This window comes from Anopheles gambiae, chromosome X (assembly GCF_943734735.2).
Source record: "Anopheles gambiae chromosome X, idAnoGambNW_F1_1, whole genome shotgun sequence".
In the NCBI taxonomy this organism is placed as follows: Eukaryota; Metazoa; Arthropoda; class Insecta; order Diptera; family Culicidae; genus Anopheles; species Anopheles gambiae.
In genome coordinates, this window is record NC_064600.1 from 20,864,820 (window position 1) to 20,885,731 (window position 20,912).

A 20,912-nucleotide genomic window follows, 5' to 3' on the forward strand; every position below is an offset into this window, starting at 1 on the left:
TTCACATTTCTTAAGACATGAATAAAGGCATTTAAATAATTAGATAGAGCAGGTACATTTAAATAAAGTACTTCCTAAATTCGTAATGAAAAGCAGCACATATTGTTTGTCTTTGAATATTCATCCAATACTTTTTCAAGTCCTGTACTGTCTTCAGAATGGGTAATAAAACTAAAAATCCGATGTTCTTGGTTTTACAACTATCCGAAAAAATCAGAATTGAACGATAGCTACAAACTAAGTATTTACTTCATTTGTAAAGTTAAACCCTGTCTTTGTTTTAGTGCGTGTAGCTACTGATATTGAACTGGTTAACGAATCAGAGGAATACAGCTCATTATACAAAATGTCCTTCTGGATGCATTTTCTTTCTTGCAAAATATTATTTGTAGCATACTCCCCTCTATCTATATCTATATATCTATATATTTAGTTTGTCATGACTTTTGGGAGTTTCTTCTCCCAAAACGCCAATAGATGCTGGTGCATTCATAACGTTTTCGTGTTATGCGTATAATTTTAGAATTATTTTCCTTGCATCCGTCTATAATCTGGAGTAGGACCACAAGGTATTTGGTTCTGATTTGCTTCAATATATTTAATAATAAAGTTAGGTTAGAATAGAAATTTACATATTAGATAAGTACATGAGCTGAAACTAAGATACACAGCTTCGTAATGGAAGTTAAAGGTAATAAAAAGCACGTAGAATATATTTTTTGTAGAATACACTAAATACGCAACACTACGCACCTATGGAGCCGCCTAGTTACGCATGTGTCTGTTTTTAGAAAAAGTTGATGTGAAAAAACTTCAATAAAATTCGCGTTTGCAAACTTTCGCAGAATATTTCTTCAAAGATTGATAGTATATATATTACACTATTATGTGACATATATAAGACAACGCCACTCTACGCCACTTTCATAATGGCATCAACTCAAAATTAAAAATGGTGAAATTTTTTAGGAAGTTTCTTTAGTTATTATCGTTTATTGTTGGATTAACACTAACTTAACTCAAAATCTTTAATGTATTTATAAAGCTGACTAAATATCCTTTTTAAAATGTCTAAACTTATCAAAATCGGTTCATATTTGAAAAAGTTACAAAGGTTCAAAGTTTTCCAAAAAAAGTGAAGATTTTTCTACGTTTTTTTTAACAAGTCTCGACTTTGAGAGGTCTTTTCTACAGAACCAGAAAAGATAAAGAGCTCATATTTGGTATGTTTCTTAGTTTAACCTTAGTATTAAAACCCTTAGTATTGACCCATAGTATTAAAACCTATTGTTTGGAATTTCGCTATTCGCTACAAAGTTGATTTTTTGAATTTCATCCCGGCAAAAGGCCATTGTGGAATGGGGAGATCAGACGTGTGATGGAAAAGGAAACATCCTTTTACATGAAATTAATGAAAACAACCTAAATGTGATAAATAACGATGAACAGACTTTCATTAACCCAGACCCAAACAAAAGTAACTCAGCAATAGATTTGACAATCACCTCTCTAGCCACATATTTGATAATCACCTGGGGTTATAGCCACATATTCAAAGGAGCGTTTCAGACATACACATCAGCAATAGTAGACGTCGGGTTATATTCACAAATTTTAACCTCTTCAAACCTCCCCCACAAAAAATCACAGTTTATAATAAGAAAAAAAATAGATGAAGAAGTATCCAGCCTACCATACAATATTAATTCTGACATCAACTCAATTACCAAAGATATTAATAAAATTATTTTAAGAAACAAAATCAAGACCCCGTTCACCCCAAAATCATGGTGGAATGACATCGTTCAAAAAGCATGGGAAGAGAAATGCAGAGCTAGAACAGACTATAACCAAAATCGGACGATCGAAAACCAAATCAAATACAAGAAAGAATTCGCCAAATTTCGATTTGCAAAACAAAAATCAAAAACCAAACGAATCGAGGAAAAACTAGACATGATCGATTCTCAAACTACTATGGATGACCTTTGGGCTCTTATGGAAATGTTCAAAGATAAACCTGCTAGAACAAATAAGATTGCCACACATGAATCCCTAGCAAAAGAGTTCCTAAAAAATCATTTTGGTCCATCAAACCAAAAAAAAAAAAAAAAGAATCAAGACCTCGATTCATAAGCGATACAAATCTAATTGACTATAACAGATGGCACGATATCCTAAACACAAAAAAGATTTCTGCTCCAGGTATTGACCAAATATCGTACAAAACATTGAAACTACTAAGCAGCGAAAACAACAAAGCCATAATCGGAAACATCAATGACATGTACAAAAGAGGAGTCGTGGAAAAAAAACTCAGAAGAATAAAAATTGTAGCAATTGGAAAACCCGGCAAGGATCTCAGTCTAGCAGCTAATCACAGACCCTTAGCATTGCTTCCTACTATAACAAAAGTGGCAAACACGGCCATCTTACACAACATTAACCACATCGTAGATAAGTTTGACATCCTCCCCCAGCACATCCTTCGGATTCAGGAAAACCCGTCCCACAACCTCCGCAGTTGATTCACTCTCCAACATTAAAAAAAAAACATAATAACAAACAAACACACTACAGTAGTTTTTTATTGACGTTAAAAACGCCTACAATAGTGTGAATGTTGGCCTTTTAACAAAAATCCTCTCCGGAAAAATGATACCACACGAAGATATCAGATGGATAGAAGGATTCCTCTCAAACCGACTGGTAGAGATTGCTGCTGAAGGAAAATCGATTAAGAGAAGGATAACTAACGGGTCCCCAAGGGGACGTCCTTTCACCACTGCTTTTCAGTCTGTATACAAGTGGATGTCGTGAACTAAACCGGGACAATGTAAAAATAATCCAATATGCAGATGATTTCGCATTAATTGGTAGTGCAATCACCTCTCCAGCAGCTCAAACAAAAACACAATGGGCCCTGAACCAATTGGCAAACACACTATCTTCCCTTCAACTTGAAATAAACGTAGCAAAAACAAAAATCATGACTTGAGTTCATGACATGACATGAAAAATCATGACAAAAACTATCCCGATCAACACACTCCACGCCATAGCAGCAGAAATGCCCTTTCACATACGGTCTAAACTTCTCATGCAAAAACAACTATGCAAAGCAATATCACATTTCTTTTTTCACCATAACATCTCAGCCACTCCCAATCACATCAAAAAATCTAACCGCGTAAGAAAAAAACATGTATATCTGACAAATTAATCTTCAACAACATAACTAAGTATGCTTTCAACCACTCAAAATCCACTTCCGAAGACATCAATATTAATATGATCATCCCAGGCATCGACACCAACAAACACAATTTAAACATAACAGTTCTTTACCAAACAAGCATGCAAATCATCAACTCACATCAGGGCATAACAATACATACAGACGGCAGCAAAAAAGATGAAAATTGTGGCATAGGAATTTATGTAAAAACTCCGATTGAAGAACTCCAAATATCCAAGAAACACCAACACCAAACATCCATAAGCACTACAGAACTCTACGCAATAGACCCGGCACTCGAGATGTCGACAAAAAAACGTTGGAATAATGTTTACACAGACAGTCTATCAGCATGCCAAACACTAAATACAGCCAAAGAAGAAAACCAAATAGACGAACTCCTCGGAAGAATACTACATAACTGTGAAGTTACTCGAGCAATAATCCAATGGATCGCAAGCCATGTCAGAATAGCTGGAAATGAAATTGCCGACCAATTAGTCAAAGATAGTCTTAGTAAACAAACTGTGATAAATAACAAAATAAGGTTTAAAGATGCTATTAATTTATTCCAACAGAGAGCTAACCACGAGACTAATACATGGTACGCTGAACTATGCCGAAGCAAAGGGAAAAAGTTTGCCAGATACCAAAGCTATATAGAAAACAAAATGTGGCACCATAAACTAAAAATCCCAGAAAAGGACATCAAAACAATAAATAGATTAATAGCGGGCCATGACTATGGTAATTTCTGGCTACACAAAATGAAGCTCATAGACAGAGGAACATGTGAAATTTGTAATGTAGAGGACACAGCGAGTCACAGAGTCTTCTTTTGCCGCAAATTTGACATGGAACGAAAAGACCAGCTGGAAATAAATGAACAAAACTTCATCAAGGTCTGGAAGACGAAAGATAAAAAGAAAATTAAAATGGTGATAAAATTTATAGAAACTAACCAAATATCCTTCTGAAACGTCTCGACTACATAACATCAATACACCGACGAAGTACTTAACCTAACAACATAAACTGACAACACAAACAAAACTTCAGAAAACAAATCACATATAGAAAGAGGACATATGGCCTTTGATGCCGTCCAAAAACAACAGAGGTTGTGTTTAACACAATAGCGGACTAGTACTGAAGGGCCCAGGAAGCTGGACTTCAGTTCCGAACCGTCTAACGACCACTACAAACTGAAGAAGAAGAAGAAGAAGCTATTCTCCTTCAGAAACAGGATGACAATAAGTTGCACCCTGTTACTTACTTTTCCAAAACCACTTCAAAAGACAAGTCCAAGTTACACAGTTATGAGCTTGAAACTCTTTCCATCATTTTCGCTCCTAAGCGCTTCTACACTTATGTTCATGGGCTCTTGCCAGGTGGTCCTTGTTTCCTGGAAAATTACGATTAAACCACGCTCAGGCCCCATGTCGATGCACTGAGTCGCACCGAAGCTGTGGGTGTCATTGGTGAGATTGACCTTGACTTCCAGCTTCAAGTAGCTCAGACGCGTGACCCATCTATCGAAGCTCTTAAACATCGGTTAGAATCAGAAGAAGTTGACGGATTCTTACTTCAAGATGGGCTTGTCTATCGCGACATACCTGATGGTCAACCTCAATTGTATGTCCCTTCGGAAATGGTCGAAAACGTAATTAGACACACTCACGAGAGAATTGGCCACCTGGGCATAAACAAAACCTTCAGCAAAATCAGTCAGCATTACTGGTTTCCCCACATGAAGCCCACTATTGACAAATTCATTAAGAACTGCCTCAAGTGCATTGTTTATTCTGCACCTCATCATACTAATGCCCGGAATATGTACAGCATCCCTGACATTAATTAATCCATCCATTTTTTCGATTTTTTTCAGATAACTGTTCCACGGCCTCTTGATTCAGCCCCACTTCCAACACCACTCCCAGCTCCACTTCCAGTCCCACTTACAACCCCACTCCTATCTTCACTCCCATCGCCACTCCAATTCCAATCTTCCCCAGAGGATGACTATTTCCTGGTCGGAATGGCTGATGTTGAAATTATCGGAAGCGTTAACCGGCTGATGGAGGAGACGCTTGCTTCCGCGAATAACCGGGAAAACACGTTCGGCTGAACGATAGTCGATTTTTTGCGAATGTTTATTCTTCAGGAGCTAGATCGCCCTACTAGCAATGAGAATGTAAAAGTGTGCGTCTTTCAGGCGAGGGGCATGTAGAAGCAGGGGGAGACGGTTGGAAATACGCGGAATTACGCGGCGGCGAGAGCGTGTTTTGCTTTCTACACAGTTTTTGCACTCACACAATCACACATGTGTGAATGTGTGCGTTCACTTTCAGCCAGCGCGCTCAGTTTGGTTTTCTCGCAGCGGCTTGCTGGTGTCGGTGTCTCGCTCGCACTAGTGCAGCGAGTGTTCCTCGTGCGTTCCCTTTCTTGCTACCACACAAAATCGTCAGTATAGTTCAAGCCTTCGCATTGTGAGGCCGCGCGCGTTTTAGCCTAAGTCCCGGGCGCTCGATGTAATTTGAAGTGAAGTGTTGAAATGTTGTTTATTTCAATTCACATTATTACGGCCTCGGCCGTATTTTCAATTGATGAAGTGTTGTGCGCATTGAAATAAAGCTGCGATAATCTTTCATAATTCAACATGAATATGTAAATTATGTTGCTTTATTTCAATGCTTTTTTTACAGTATTCAACATGAACAACATACAGGCAGTAAGGCGGGTGCTTGAAGTGACGATTTTTTTTTAAATATTTATAATAAAAAATATGTGTGGTTTTGTGGCAAGATTGTGGTTAGCGATGTGTGGAACTGTGCCTTAAGTTTCAATAAAGTGTTAAAATATCAAACGAGTTTGATGTAATTAAATTTATTTCGATGCATGCGATTTTATTACGCAGCAAATCTAAGTGAACGAAAGCGCACAGCGCACAACGCGCAACGAAAGAAACGAGGGGGAGGGGGTGTTCAGCGCAGCGCGCAAGTGCGGCAACAGCGCAGCGCAAACCGAAAGAAACGCGAGAGAGCAAGAACAGCTGATCCGCGCTCCAGCGCAGCGCGAGAGGAAAACAACGGGAGGGAGGGGGTATAAGCTGATCAGCTGTTTTGTATCGCGAGAGCGCCCCGTGTAATTTGAAGGCATGCGAGAGAGCGCTGCGCGCGCTCACTCTCAATTCGGAAAAAAATCGCTTCCGCTCGACTATGGCGGCCAATACAAAATCGACCGAACCCCTTCCCCCTGTTTCTACATGCCCCTCGCCTGTAAATTTCGTTCTCTTTGTCTGTCGGGCGGGTAACTTCTAAAGTTATGCGACTCCTGCTTGAAGAAGAAGAGATGGTGATGGCTACTCCCCTACCAGCATTAAACAGCTTTGAAGGCATTCAGAACCCTACCTGCATTAAACGGCTTTGAAGGCATTCAGAAGGCATTCAAGGCCTTAATCGCCTTAGAAGGCGAATAAAAATTTTAACCGAAGTTTTCACGACTGCAACGGGTTCTCTTCGAAATTTTTCAACTTTTTGATTCAACAAGAACAGATAGCTTGCCGCCATCTTAGCTTGTTTATATACTGGTTTTGCACCCATACTAATGTAACTGCCATATAGAGCAGTGACAACACTTTTGGTACCGAGCCGTGAAAGTGAGTGATCCAATCCTGATTTTTATGATCTTTTTTCTGGGTTTATTTTTTTTTTTCAAATTAATATTTTCTTGCTTGAGCCGGTCTCGTAGTACAGTCGTCAACTCGTACGACTTAACAACATGCCCATCATGGGTTCAATCCCCAAATAGATCGCGCCGCCATACGTAGGACTGACTATCCTGCTATGGGGGGGAATCAATTAGTCACTAAAAGCCAAGCCCACAAGTGGGTACAGGCAGGCCTTGACCGACATCGGTTGTTGAACCAAAGAAGAAGAAGAGAATATTTTCTTGCTATAATTAATATTAACAAAATTTCTATGAAGCAAAATTAAAATCATACCTTTTTAAAAAAACATAATAATTACACTATGTTCACCTTTCATTATCAGGATGGGAGAAATATATATTTCATTTATCCTTTTATTAGAGTTATCGAAATGAGTTTGATATATTAACACCATTCAACGGGTTGGTCTTTTACAACCGAATAATGCAGACCATCTTTAATAAAGTGAAATAGCTCAGAGCTTAACGCAAGAGAACATAACACGTAAATTGTGCTATCGAATCTCTCGCCCACATCTGGGAACACTACAACAGTGGAGTGCTGAAGACGTTTGTAAGGTTTTCTTTTGACAGTTGCAATTTCAAATTTCAAATTAAAGGCGAAAATTTTCATTGACATATTTCATTTATTTCATTTCATTTCATTTAATTCAATTTCTCTTTACGAGCGATCGCCATGACGATCACATTTTCAAACTTAACGGTCATTTACGAATTTAAGGTAGAAAGAAACGTTAAGAAAGATAAAATTAGATTTCGTAAAATTAACATTCGTCGCAAGCTGTCCTTTTGTATTTATGCAAAATAATAAAACACAGACAGGAAACGCTGTACGAACATGAGTATCATAAATAAAGATTTCTAACAAATTCAGCTGAACAAACTTTGCAACAATAATCAACAGTTCAGACTAAAGCAAAATATTCTAGCCAAGGATCATTATCGCTAACCTAGATAAAAAATATCCTTTTCGAGGATCGCCATACGAAATAAGCATAACGCGATCAGCATACGCACAACTCGGTGCAATAAAACAACGGGATAGGATCGCAAGCGATCCATGCATCCATTCACGGCAATAGCATGAACAACCCTCGCCCGTACACGACGAACGTTAGAACAGGGTAAATCAATAAAACAAAACAAACAGGCATAAAGGATCGCGGTAAAAAACTTCATGCGAAACAAAGGATAAGGCGGGCGAACTTTTACATCCTCGGTCCTCGCGGAAAAGAAAGGAGACAAGCGATCCAGGCAAAGATAGCGAAAGCGTACCCCGGAAAATCGGGTTAACCTAGAAAGTAAAATAGAATATATGACATGTTTCATTGTTAATAAACACTTACAATCTTAAACTGAACGAGAGCAGTCGCGTCCGCGTTTTTCCTTTCACTCGATAAAATAGAAATCACACTCGTGAAGTATACACATCGAATCCAATTTGCCGGCGTTCCATAAACAACGGTTGAACCCAATAGCAACGACACATTGCTGAGCGAGTAGCGCATTGCTGAGCGGGATTCCCTAGCTTCAGAAGCTTATAAAACTCTCTGTATAGACGTGTTTCGAGATCACTGGGACCCTTAAAAAAAACACACACACACACACACACACACAAATTCTCGATTCCACGAGTGGTTTGAAAAGGGCGCAAATCTTATGCTGCGCTCTTTTAATAGGCTTTTCCCTCGTCACCTCGGGTACTAATCGGATTGCGCTTTGTGTCCGTTAACCCTTCTGGTTTAATACAGGTCGTTCAGTACCTGTGTTGCGCTATGTGACAACATTGTCCCCCCAAGTGCACCACAGTTCAACTTTCACATCAACTGTGGTAGCACTTCCTCATCGCACCTGTCACTTTAGCGCGTGCCTTTGTTTATGTTTTTTTCGCAACCTCGTGCTATCCAGTCTATTCTTCTTTACGGCTTGAGTGAAATCGAGAGTTTTTTTTTCGTTTAAATTCAATCGCGCTGCTGTGTCAAACTATTCTTCGTTCCTACGTCTAATACAGGGTTTCACAATTTATCTCAAGACCGCGGGACCCCTTCCCGAATCTGTCTTAGCCAAAGCCAAGACTGCGGTATGATGCTTGAAAACGTTGATGATACCTGAATTCATCGGATGCAATGCTGAATCTGCGGCACATTTCTCGAAACACACTGGTCCGCGCCGAGGACATGCGGTCGAATATTTTTTTACACGGATAACCTTTGTGTACATCAGTGTACTGAAAACAATTAATTATTTTTTCGTGTTTTTACCAAAAAAGATTATTTAAACAGTTCAAACTACTTTCTTAACACTTTATATATATTGCAAATATTTTAATTTTATTAAATTGTCTTTTTTTGTAAAAACACGCAAAGGATAATTGGGTGTTTCTAATACACCGATGTAGACAAAGGATATACGTGTAAAAAAAATATTCGACCGCATGTTCTCGACGACCAAACCCCTGGGTGCACGTACACAAATTTGTAACCCTTGTGTACATGAACATATTTTGAAACCCTTGTGTACATTGTAAAAATGTTGTGTATAACGGAAACACAAAATTATTACATCCATATTTTTATAAAACTAAACTTAAACATTCAGAATACTTTAAATAACAACTGTTTTAGTGATTTAAATTGATGTTTATTTATTTTATTTATTGAAGCGTATGAATGTGTAGGATAATTTCATACGTATTTGGCTGGCTTCTACTCTGTTTTTTAAATTGGTTTTTGATTAGTTCGCCAAATGTATTGATGCCTCTTTTATGCCATAGTTTGAGGGTTTGATGAGTTTTCTAAGGCTTCCTGCTGTCAAAAGGCATCCAAGATGGCCGAACCAATTTTGGCTTATACTTTATACACAGACCTTGGGTTGGGGAGATGTCACAAAACAGTTTATTAAGCGGAATATCCGAAAATTGAGCTTTTTAAGAGAGTTTTATTTTGTTCTTGATTGATTTCAGTACCACTTTTATCATTAATGCACCTATCACATACATTTTGCTGTGTGTTTCGCTCAGAATATCCGTGCAGGTAATGACATGAAAATAGAAAACATAAGCTGTCAATCTATCCTTGTAAACATACCCAAGATCGTGACATAGCAGCTGTCAATGCAGATAGCTCTACCAGGTAGCGAAAATTTATATGTTTCAAAGCAAAGCAAACGTTCACATCTACCAAAAGCAATTTAAATGCGTATTTGTGGTTTGTGAAACATTTATACATAATTTTGACTGTGCTGTGGTTATATCAAAAGATTTACCAAACCGTTTAACAAAATAAGGGTACGCAGAAGGGTATGTATTTGTACCGTCACTATGTGGTTAAACACCAAACCATCGAACAGGTGGAACGATGTTGATTTGAAAATGTTCACTTTTTCAGCCTATTCATATTCACTCACTTGAAGTGTTGGCGTTGCTGTGTATTAAGTTATAAATACTTGACTGGAAATTCAGGTGAGTTTAACTAATTTTCAGAGAGGAGGCATGTGATTTTAAACGAAAGATTTCGTCTTTAAAGGACATGGAGGCTAGTTAAAGCGCAACACCGCGACGTGTTTTGAAAACCACGAATGATGATGATCGACAACGCATCGTAACAGCATACGAGAACGGTTCCTCAGCATTAGCAATAAGCGCCATGCTGAATATAAAGCTAGGAACAGTGTACGGCATCATTAAGCAGTACAAAGCTACATGGAAAGTAACTGCCAAAAAGCGAGGAGGACACAACGCCAAATTGCTAACACAAGAGGCAGTTGACCGTATTCAACGCTGGATCGACGAAGACTGTACTGTTTCCCTGAAGGTGTTGGCCGAAAAAGTGTTCCAAGAATACGGCATTCGGGTCAGCACATCAACTGTTGCGAGAGAAGTTAAAGGATTTAACTATTCATTTAAAATGATACAACGAATTCCTGAACGACGCAACGCAGCAGCAAACATAGAGGAACGTACTACATATGCCGCAGAGTTTTACACATAAACCCGCGATTTTCCTGTAAATGGACTCATATATTTAGACGAAGTAGGGTTTAATGTGAGTATGCGTACCAGTAAGGGAAGATCTGCAAAAGGAACGCCTGCAACAACCATCGTTCCGCAGTTAAGAACTAGGAACATATCAATCATATGTGCAATGAATGCGTCTGGTATAGTTCTATACACTGTACATAACCAAGCAGTAAACAGAGAAAAGTTCATAGAATTGATTTTAGAATTGAAAGCTACTTTACGTGCGAAAGCTATAGCAAGAAGCTATTTTACTATGGATAATGTGGCATTCCACAAGTGTAGTTCAGTTAAAGAAGCCATAGGCAACAATGAGGACAAGCCGTTATATTTACCGCCATATTCACCATTCTTAAACTCAATAGAAAACTTATTTAGTCAATGGAAGAATCACGTTAAACGTGCTAAGCCAAATAATCAGGAGGAATTGATGGAAGCTATTAGTAATGGAGCCAGCTACGTAACCGCAGAAGATTGCGAGGGAGATGCATTCATTCATTCTATTAAATTGTCTTTTCTTGGTCAAAAAACGAAAAGGATAATTGAGTGTTTCTAATAGACTGATGTACACAAAGGTTATCCGTGTAAAAAAATATTCGACCGTATGTCCTCGGCGCGGACCAGTGTGTTTCGAGAAATGTGCCGCATATTCAGCATTGCATCCGATGAATTCAGGTATCATCAACGTTTGCAAGCATCATACCGCAGTCTTAGCTTTGGCTAAGACAGATTCGGGAAGGGGTCCCGCGGTCTTGAGATAAAGTGTGAAACCCTGTAATGCTAATTTTTGCGCGGATCGAACGTACCCGCACAACAAAATTGAGCGGTTTTTGAGCTCGTTTTCTAACTCCCATTCCGCCGAAACCGATCGAGAAAGCGAGCAGAAACGTCCGAAGAACCGATCGAAGCTCTTGATCGATTGAAGCGTTTACGGTCGTTCGAGAGAGCGCGTTGTATGTCTTTATCTCTTTCTGACAAAAAAGCGACCGTGTTGGCGCAAAAATGATAATGTCCAAAAATTAGTTCACACCCACGTCCTCTTTCTCCCCTCCTCCTCTCTTCACCATACTTTCACCAAGCTTTATCATTATTCGTTCTTGCTGTCTAGCATTATTGAGCGGGAGACTGAAAAGTTTTCGATCGCTTTGCGCTGCGGGTAGGTAGTGTTCGCGGTTTCTACAGTGGCTTGCCTAACCTGACCGTCTTTAGCCACCACTACCGATGTAACGCGTCCCTTTGGCCAGCAGTTTCTGGGGAGATTATTATCCGCAATTACAACTAAATCTCCTACCTTGAGTGGTCGTACGAGTTGGAACCACTTGGTTCGACGGGTGAGAGTCGGTAAATCTCGCTGCGCAAAGCGATTGAAAACTTCTCAACCTCTCGCTCAATGTAGCTAGAGAGCAAGAACTAATAATGATAAAGCGAAGTGAAAGGATGGGGAAGAGGAGAAGGAGGGGAGAAAGCGAACGTAGGTGTGAACTATTTTTCGGCCATTATCATTTTTGCGCCAACACGGTCGCGTACCAGAGCTTTTTTGTCAGAAACAGATAAACACATATAGCGCTCTCTCTCGAACGATCGTAAACGCTTCAATCGATCAAGAGCTTCGATCGGTTCTTCGGACGATTGTGCTCGCTTTCTCGATCGGTTTCGGCGGAAAGCGAGCTAGAAACCGAGCTCAAAAACTGCTCGATTTTGTTGTGCGGGGTATTCTGCCAACCATTTCTTCCAGAACACATCCGCCGCGTGCTGTGCCATCTTCCAGGACAATTTTAGAGCCGCGGGGCTGTCGCAGAACACAGCCGGCGGCTTACTTCCGTCTGGAGTCCCAAGTAGCAATAGATTCGGCGTCATAGGCTCCGTCATCTCGTCATCCAACGGCATGTAGATAAGTGTTCTCGAGTTCAGTATCAGCTTGATTTCCGCGAAGGTTGATGTCAAAATTTCGTCCGTTGGTCTTTTAGGAAACACGAACTGATTCAGCACCTTCTTCACCGAGCGCACTAAACGTTCCCAGTAGCCGCCAAAGTGGGGAGCCTCGGGGGGGTTGAAGCTCCATTTCGTTTGCGGTCCGCAAAATACCGTCATCATTGCGTCGTGGTCGATCTCCACCCGATCTGACGCCCCATCGTTTTTCTACCCGTCGCCCGACGGCGACTAGAAAGGGCCCGAAGTAATCTATACCTGTGAACGAGAAAGCATTCTGACCAACTGCGAACCACTGAAGCGGTAAATTACCCATTAAAGGCGGTTCCGAGCGCGCGTTGTCCACCTTGCATTTCTGGCAGCTTATCCTTATGCGATGGTATTCCCCTAAGATTTTTATTTATTTATTTCATACACAACCGACGGACTATCGTGTCTAATCGGCAACCTTATAATTAAATTAAGATATGTCAGCCGCACACTTGAGTGAACTGAGTGTGCGGCATAGGTCTCGCACAATTAGCCCATGCCTAGTCTGGTCGTTTGCTCCATATTGTGCCCTCGTCTGCTACGTTCAGCTTGGTTGGAACCCATCGCCATTAATCCAGATTGGTTCCTTCTAGCTGCTCTCCTACACGGAATGCTACAAATTGGTTGTCGCGCCTGTGGTCTGAGTTAAGCCAACTCAGGACATTCTTAGAGTCAGTCCAGAAGATTGTTCGTCCGATCGACAGTCGATGATTTTGCGATATGGTTTTCGCTAGCCTTGCACCGATGACCGCGGCCTGCAGCTCCAGTGTGGGGATGGATAAAAATTTAAGCGGCGCCACGCGCGTTTTCGATCCTACCAGAGTGCATTCGATATGCATATCCCTTCCTTCCTCGAAACGGAAGTAAGCAACTGCTGCCATACCCTTCTCACTCGCATCACAAAAGACGTGCAGCTCAATGTTGGCATCTGTGGAGGATATACATCGATAGCATCGGGGTATAGTCACCTGTTCGACATCGGGAAGCACGTGTAACCACTCCGTCCATTTCCGTGCCGTCTGGTCGCTCAACTCTTGGTCCCAACCGGTGCTTCCGCGCCAAACTTCCTGCAGCAAAGTCTTTAAATACATTAGAAAATATCCGAGTAGTCCGAGAGGGTCGTAATCGCTCATAAGTGTCCGTAGTATTTCACGTTTCGTTCCTGGCTTTCTCCCAGATAAAAGCTCTTGATCATGCCTCGTGGATAAGCGGAATGTGAACGAGTCCGATGATGTGCTCCACCACATTCCCAACACCTTTTCGGCGGATAGACCATAGTTCGCACTAATATCTTTCCCCTTTGTATCCTCTTGCAGGTGTTGCATGACGGCCCGAGAGTTCGAAACCCAGTTTCTGATTTCGAAACCACCGCACGCGTGGATGTAACGGACCGCGTCGGCCAGATCTTTAGCTTCCTCTTCCGTCTCGACGCTGGCTAGCATATCATCGACGTAGTGTTCATGTACTATGCACTCGACTACCCTGGGGTGTTCTGTTGCAAATCGTCCTGCGTTCACATTTTTTACGTATTGTGCACTGCTAGGTGAACACCCTGCTCCGAACGTCATCACGGTTACGACGTAAATTGCCGGTCCGGCATCGGGGTCTTCGCCGTCCCACAGGATCATTTGGCTTCGTTGATCCGTTTCCTTGATGGCCACCTGGTGGAACATTTCGCGTATGTCGCCGACAATCGCCACACGGTTCTCTCTGAACTTCATCAGCACTGACACGAGTCCAGCAAGCATGTCGGGTCCAGGAAGAAGTCTGGAATTCACGCTTACTCCGTTCACCTTGGCCGCTGCGTCGAAAACCATACGGATTTTCCCGGGTTTGTTCGGATTGGTTACCGGAAAGATTGGAAGGTACCAATCGTTCTTCTGCCGTACAATCGAGGTGGTGTCTGCAAGCTTCCTGATATAACCTTTTGCTAAGTATTCCTGCATCTTCTCCTGGATAGCTTTGGATAGAACAGGATCTTTACTCATTTTTTGTGTTAGGCATACGTACCGTTTCGTGGCCGCAGCCTTGTTACAAGTTAGATCTGGATCGTCACGGCGCCATATGAGTCCCGTTTTGTAGCGTCCGTCTACTAGCTTTGTTTCTCGTTCCAGTATGGCCAACGCGCGCTCGTTGTCTTTAGATTGCAGGCTGTTGGTCGATGTGCTGATGCCAATCGATTCGAGTTTAAAATACTCCTTCACCGCAGCTGTGAGTTGATCATCAGGCGAGCCATCGCAGGAACATACGTGAAGAAGGCTACGTTGAAACTCGGGAGTGAATCTTACGTTGGTGAAAGGGCCATAAACGACCCAACCCAAGCGTGTCTTCGAGGCGACCGGTTCGTCGCATTTACCCTCTACGCTCTTCAGTGGCTGGCTCAATCTGCAATTGTCCACGCCAATTAAAACTCGTGGCATGGCCTCTTCATAAGAGTCCACCGGTAGTCCTCTTAGGTGAGCGTAGTTTGTAGCCAGACGAGTCATGTGCATCGTTTGTTTTGGAAGCGCTAGCTCTTTCACGGTGTGCACTTCCGACATTTCGTGCACGGTAGATGTCTCGTGGGGAGCGGATACGCATACCGACAGCTTTACTGACTCGTTCTCTTCTCTTCTTATGTCTCCAGTCCATTGCAGGCAAAGAGGGTGTGGGGTTCCGGATAAACCCAGCTCTGCTAATAACCCATGGTCCATGAAAGTTGATGTAGAGCCGTCGTCGAGGAACGCGTACGTGTCTACGCGCCCAGCAGGTCCGTGGAGAGATATGGGCACGTACTTCAGCAGAGCACCATCGTTTGCTCCTGTATGTGCGAAAACGTTTCCCGTCCCAGTCCCCGAATCGTTACCAGAGGAATTCCGCGAGATTGTGCTAGCTGGAAGTTCATCATTTGCGTGGAGCAGCTCGTGGTGTTGTACGCTACAACTGTTAACGCCACACGGCGCTGCGCTGCATCTGCCTCCATGGTAGCCAAGACACTTCCTGCACATTCTTCGTTCGTTTACGAAGGCTCTTCTTGCAGCCACAGTGGTGTTGAGGAATTTCGCGCACTGGTCTAAAGATCCGCAGCTCTTACCACATACTGCACAAGCTGTCGTCGGCAATTGTATTTGACTCATCGGGTCCAAAACACCATAACTTTCCTCTTGTAGAACCGTCGCGTTGCAGTAGGTAGGGCGAACTCGGCCTGTACCGTACGGTCGCTGTTGGTCGGGTCTCGCTGGCTGGAACCGCTGGGGGTGACTACGACGGGGCTGAAGCCGATGATGTTGGTTTAGTGATGTTTCCGGCTTTCGCCGCGCTACGTTTTGCACTTCCGGGGATGGCGTCATATCGATGACATCACATAGATCACTGGCTAACTCACCAATCCAAGTTCCGAATTCAATCATCGTCACCTCCTGCATCGTTTTTCTTGTTCGTGCCCAGTCGATACATAAGACGGGGGACAGCTTCCTCACTAGCTGTTCGACGGGCCTTTCACCACCTAGATTGTCTTCAATGTCGAGCAATCGCATCTCGTGTTCGAGAATAAGGCGCCTCCTACGCCGTTCTTCACACGACGTCGTGGCGCGCCCGACGCGTTCGATATCCCCTTATGATGCGGCGCGCACGACGCGTCGTCTGCCCCTTCTATTGCAGCGTCTTCGACGCGTTCCATGACCCCTTCTAACGAGGCCAGCGTCTCTTCGTTATCTCGTACGTGCTCTCCGTGCCGTACCCTTTCAACTCACCCGCCTTACTCCGCACCAGTTTATGAGGGGTCTTACTTCCTGCTTCGGGAATGCGCCTCTGGGTGTTCTCTTCCGACGGGATGAGGTCGTGCCGATGCATTTTTGCCGCATTACTGTCAACGCACTCATCACTCAGGTAGTGGCTCCTGCGTTGGTTACTTCCGACGGGAATGCAGCCGCGCGCAATGGTCTCGGGGTGGACGACGCTCCGCTGAGGCCGCTGGGAACGTTCTCGCGCTACATCAGCTGATACGCCCCTGGGGTAGCTGGTTCCCCCCTCGGCATATGACACGCTGACTGCTGCTCCATTGCACTCTTCACTTAACCGGGCACGGACACTTTTTAATCGAACGCGCGATGTACTTGTTTTCGATCCGTGAAACGAAATACGATACGTTTAATCGTTAGACAATTTAAATCAGACCAAATGTTTTTGGAATGTGGGAAAATGAAACCAACGCGGAATAATTTCTTGCCGAAACGATATATTTAAGTTTGCCAAAAAAAATCTCGATTCCACGAGTGGTTTGAAAAGGGCGCAAATCTTATGCTGCGCTCTTTTAATAGGCTTTTCCCTCGTCACCTCGGGTACTAATAGGATTGCGTTTCGTGTCCGTTAACCCTTCTGGTTTAATACAGGTCGTTCAGTATCTGTGTTGTGCTATGTGTCAACAATAAAAGTTAACAATAAAACCTATAAAATCCCGAAGAGTATGGCAGATTGTCCAGTGGAGGTTAGGATATATGACGCACCGGAGGAGGCAGGAGAAGAAGATATCAAAACATTCCTGGCTCAGTACCGAGATGTGAAAAGTGTCAAATCATCCACATGGGGAGCAAACTATAAGTATTTGACCAATACTGGCGACTACATTGTCAGAATAATTATCAATAGCTTTCCTAGCAGGCGAACATACAATTCTTATCACCTACCAATTCAATTTATACTGATTCTGCCAGTGCATCCGAGCGTGTCGTGTTCACAAAATAGGTTAACCTATTATGAAACAATGAAAGCCGCATTCACCACAGCCAATAAGTGGTGCTGACAAAACCAATACACTCCTAAATAAGCAGAGCACCGTGAAACCAGTTACATCGCCAGAACCAGGTCCGTCAAAAAAGTTAGCAGAGCGAATCTGCCAAATTAAAATCGAAAGAGAGGAAGATGCTAATGTAGAAATGATCGATCTCTCGAAAGTTTCTCTCTAACCGACTGCCGACTGATTGATGGGTAGGTGCGAGAAAGCATAAGCGACTCCGACCCGTTGGTGCAGCGAGTTCGGGTCGGGTCGAGTCAAGGTAGGTTCAATACCCGACCCGAACTCGCTTCACAAACGGGTCAGAGTCGCTTATGCTTTCTTGCACCTACCGATCTTTCGGGTCGACCCGAACTCACTGCACCCTCGGGTCAAACTGAACCTACCGTGGTCCGACCCGACCAGAACTCGTTGCAAAAACGGGTCGGAGTCGCTTATGCTTTCTTGCACCTACTCATCAGTCGGGTCGACCCGAACTCGCTGCACCCTCGGGTCAAACTGAACCTACCGCGGCCCGACCCGACCTGAATTCGTTGCACCAACGGGTCGGGGTCGCTTATGCTTTCTCGCACCTACCGGAGTAGTTGCACCCACTAAACCTACTTATACCTTTCGGGTTGCCCCGAACGACTCCGGGTCGCTTACGGATGGCTCCGACCCGATAGGTTCGGGTCGACCCGCCCATCACTACAGTATACTATATGGGGAAACATACACAACGACAGCAAAAGCAAGTTCCTAGTAGATGAATTAGAAGAGACGAATATGAACATGATCCACGAGAGGGAGTTTATTTTCATTCGCACGGACACAAAAAGACAAAAAACAGCAATTGATTTTACCATGGTATCGGAAGATATCATGATCAAGACCAAATGCAATGTATTAGACCACCACATGGGTGCCACCAACCATAGAACTTTCATAACCAACATTCAACTACAAAACAGACAAAGAATATATATTAACAAAAAACAACTGATGATTGACATAAATCAGCTCATACCAGAAAGAAATAGAAATTTAAACACAGTAATAAGGGCGATTCTAATCAAAATACGAAAAAACAGTCACAAACAACTTAAACAACCAAAAATATGGTGAAATCGAGAGACCGTAAAGGCATGGCATGATGAAAACCGAGCACGTAAAATATTTACAAATAATCTTCAACTTTAATTAATCAACGGCAACGTTGAGACACAAAAAAAGTACACGTATTCATTATTATTCATTATTATTTATTCCCAAAGTTATCCAGCTGGCATAAGCTTACATAACATACTTATTTCTATAGTTAATGCTAAAGAACAGTGCTAACAAAAACGCATCAAAAACCATAACAAGATTAACTGTCAATCAACCAAATAAAAATAAAAAAAAAAAACAACATAAACTGTGGAAGCGTCATATTAAGCTATGTAAAAAGGTCCGTAAATTGTTTAAGTTTGAGTTCAAGTCGACATTGTTTCCTAGCGAGTTATAAGCACTTAACATTTTTAATAAAGGATCGTTAGATCCAAAATTAGTCGATCTGAATTCTATGTTAAATAATGTCCTGGTTCTTAACATTCTACTGGGGGCCTGAAAGTTCAATTTACTCAGAATTGACGGGGCGTCTAAAGATCCGGTAACAAGTTTGTGTATAAATAAGCACTGTGCCGTCTTTCTTCTATGTTGCAGAGGTTCTAGTCCAAATAGCAGGCACCTTGTACGGTAAGAGGGACAAACAGAATTACGAGACCACGAGAGACGGTAAAACAATGAACGAGTGAGCTTACGTTGAACCGATTCTAGCCTATCTATTAAATATTGCTGTGTCGGAGTCCAAATAATACTAGCGAATTCTAAGGTAGGACGGACAATTGCACAATACAGAGCTTTTATACTGAATGGATCTTTGAAGTCTTTCGCAACACGCAAAATGAATCCTAACAAACGGAAGGCTTTTGAAAGTATTGCTTCATAGTGGTTCTGTAACGTTAGTCTGCTATCTAAATGGACGCCTAAATCGCGAATCACATTTTTACGCGGCACTGATCTATCATCAATTTTATAATCGTAAACAATGGGGGTTCTTTTTCTAGTGTAGGATATAACAGAGCATTTAGATATGTTGAGACGCATACAATTTGATTTACACCATGAGTTAAATCGAGTTAAGCAGTTTTGAAGGGTAAAACAATCGGTTTGATCTGATATCGGTAGAAACATTTTCATATCATCTGCATAAAACAATTTTTCGCAATCTGGTATAACATAAATAACATCGTTTATGAAAATGTTAAAAAGAATAGGTCCGAGAATACTGCCTTGTGGAACCCCGGACGTGTTGGTGAATGGTGCAGATATAGAGGAGGAAATATTCACTGTTATATGCCTATCACTTAAATAACAGGAGAGCCAATGAACTAGCGCCCCATTTACTCCGTAGCTTGATAGTTTTGAAATTAGCATTGAATGATTTACGGAGTCAAAGGCAGCACTGAAGTCGGTGTAGATTACGTCTACCTGTTTACCATTGTCCATTGCAGGATAGCAGGTGCTCAATAAAGAGAGAAGGTTTGTTTCAATTGAGCGGTTGGGTAGAAAGCCGTGCTGATCATTGGAGATTATATTTTTAAAACCACTTGATAGGTGTTTCGAAATGGTGATCTCAAAAATTTTGCTGACTGCACATAACATATAAATACCACGGTAATTACATATGTCATTTCTATTTCCATTTTTGTAAACCGGGAACATGAATGAAGATTTCCATGCTTGAGGGAAGCGTTTCTGCTGCAAAGACTTGTTGAACAATGTGGTCATTTGCAGCATTTGAAAATAGCACTGGGTATAGCGTCAGGCCCAGTAGCGAATGAAAGCTTCAACTCGTTGATAGCCGAGGCAATGTCAGCTTCAGACGGAACAGGAAGAGGAATGTCGGCAGCATCAGGTATATGGTTGGACGTAACAGCATTAGTGACTGGTGGCGAGTTACTCACGTATGTTGATGAAAAGTAATCAGCAAATGCTTGACTGATTTCAACATTACCGGTGTACGATCTTCCGTTCAGAAGCATCATTGATGGAAGTCTGTTACTATCTCGTTTTTGTCGAGCAAAACTAAAAAACGTTCTTGGATCCCTTTTAAATCGGTTTTCTATTTTTCTTACGTAGTTGGCGTAGGCTCGGCGATTAAGTGTCTGGTACAGACG

The 20,912-nt window shown here is 42.1% G+C and overlaps 1 protein-coding gene across 1 annotated transcript; it reads right to left on the minus strand.

Moving 5' to 3' along the window:
- Positions 1-13,510: 13,510 nt before the first annotated feature.
- On the minus strand, positions 13,511-16,772 carry LOC133391284 (uncharacterized). The gene is made up of 3 exons (XM_061644145.1): positions 16,709-16,772; positions 14,215-15,150; positions 13,511-13,869 (listed from the first exon to the last, which is right to left on the minus strand). Exons 1-3 carry the CDS (start codon positions 16,770-16,772, stop codon positions 13,511-13,513), a joined length of 1,359 nt encoding a protein of 452 aa, XP_061500129.1.
- Positions 16,773-20,912: the final 4,140 nt, after the last annotated feature.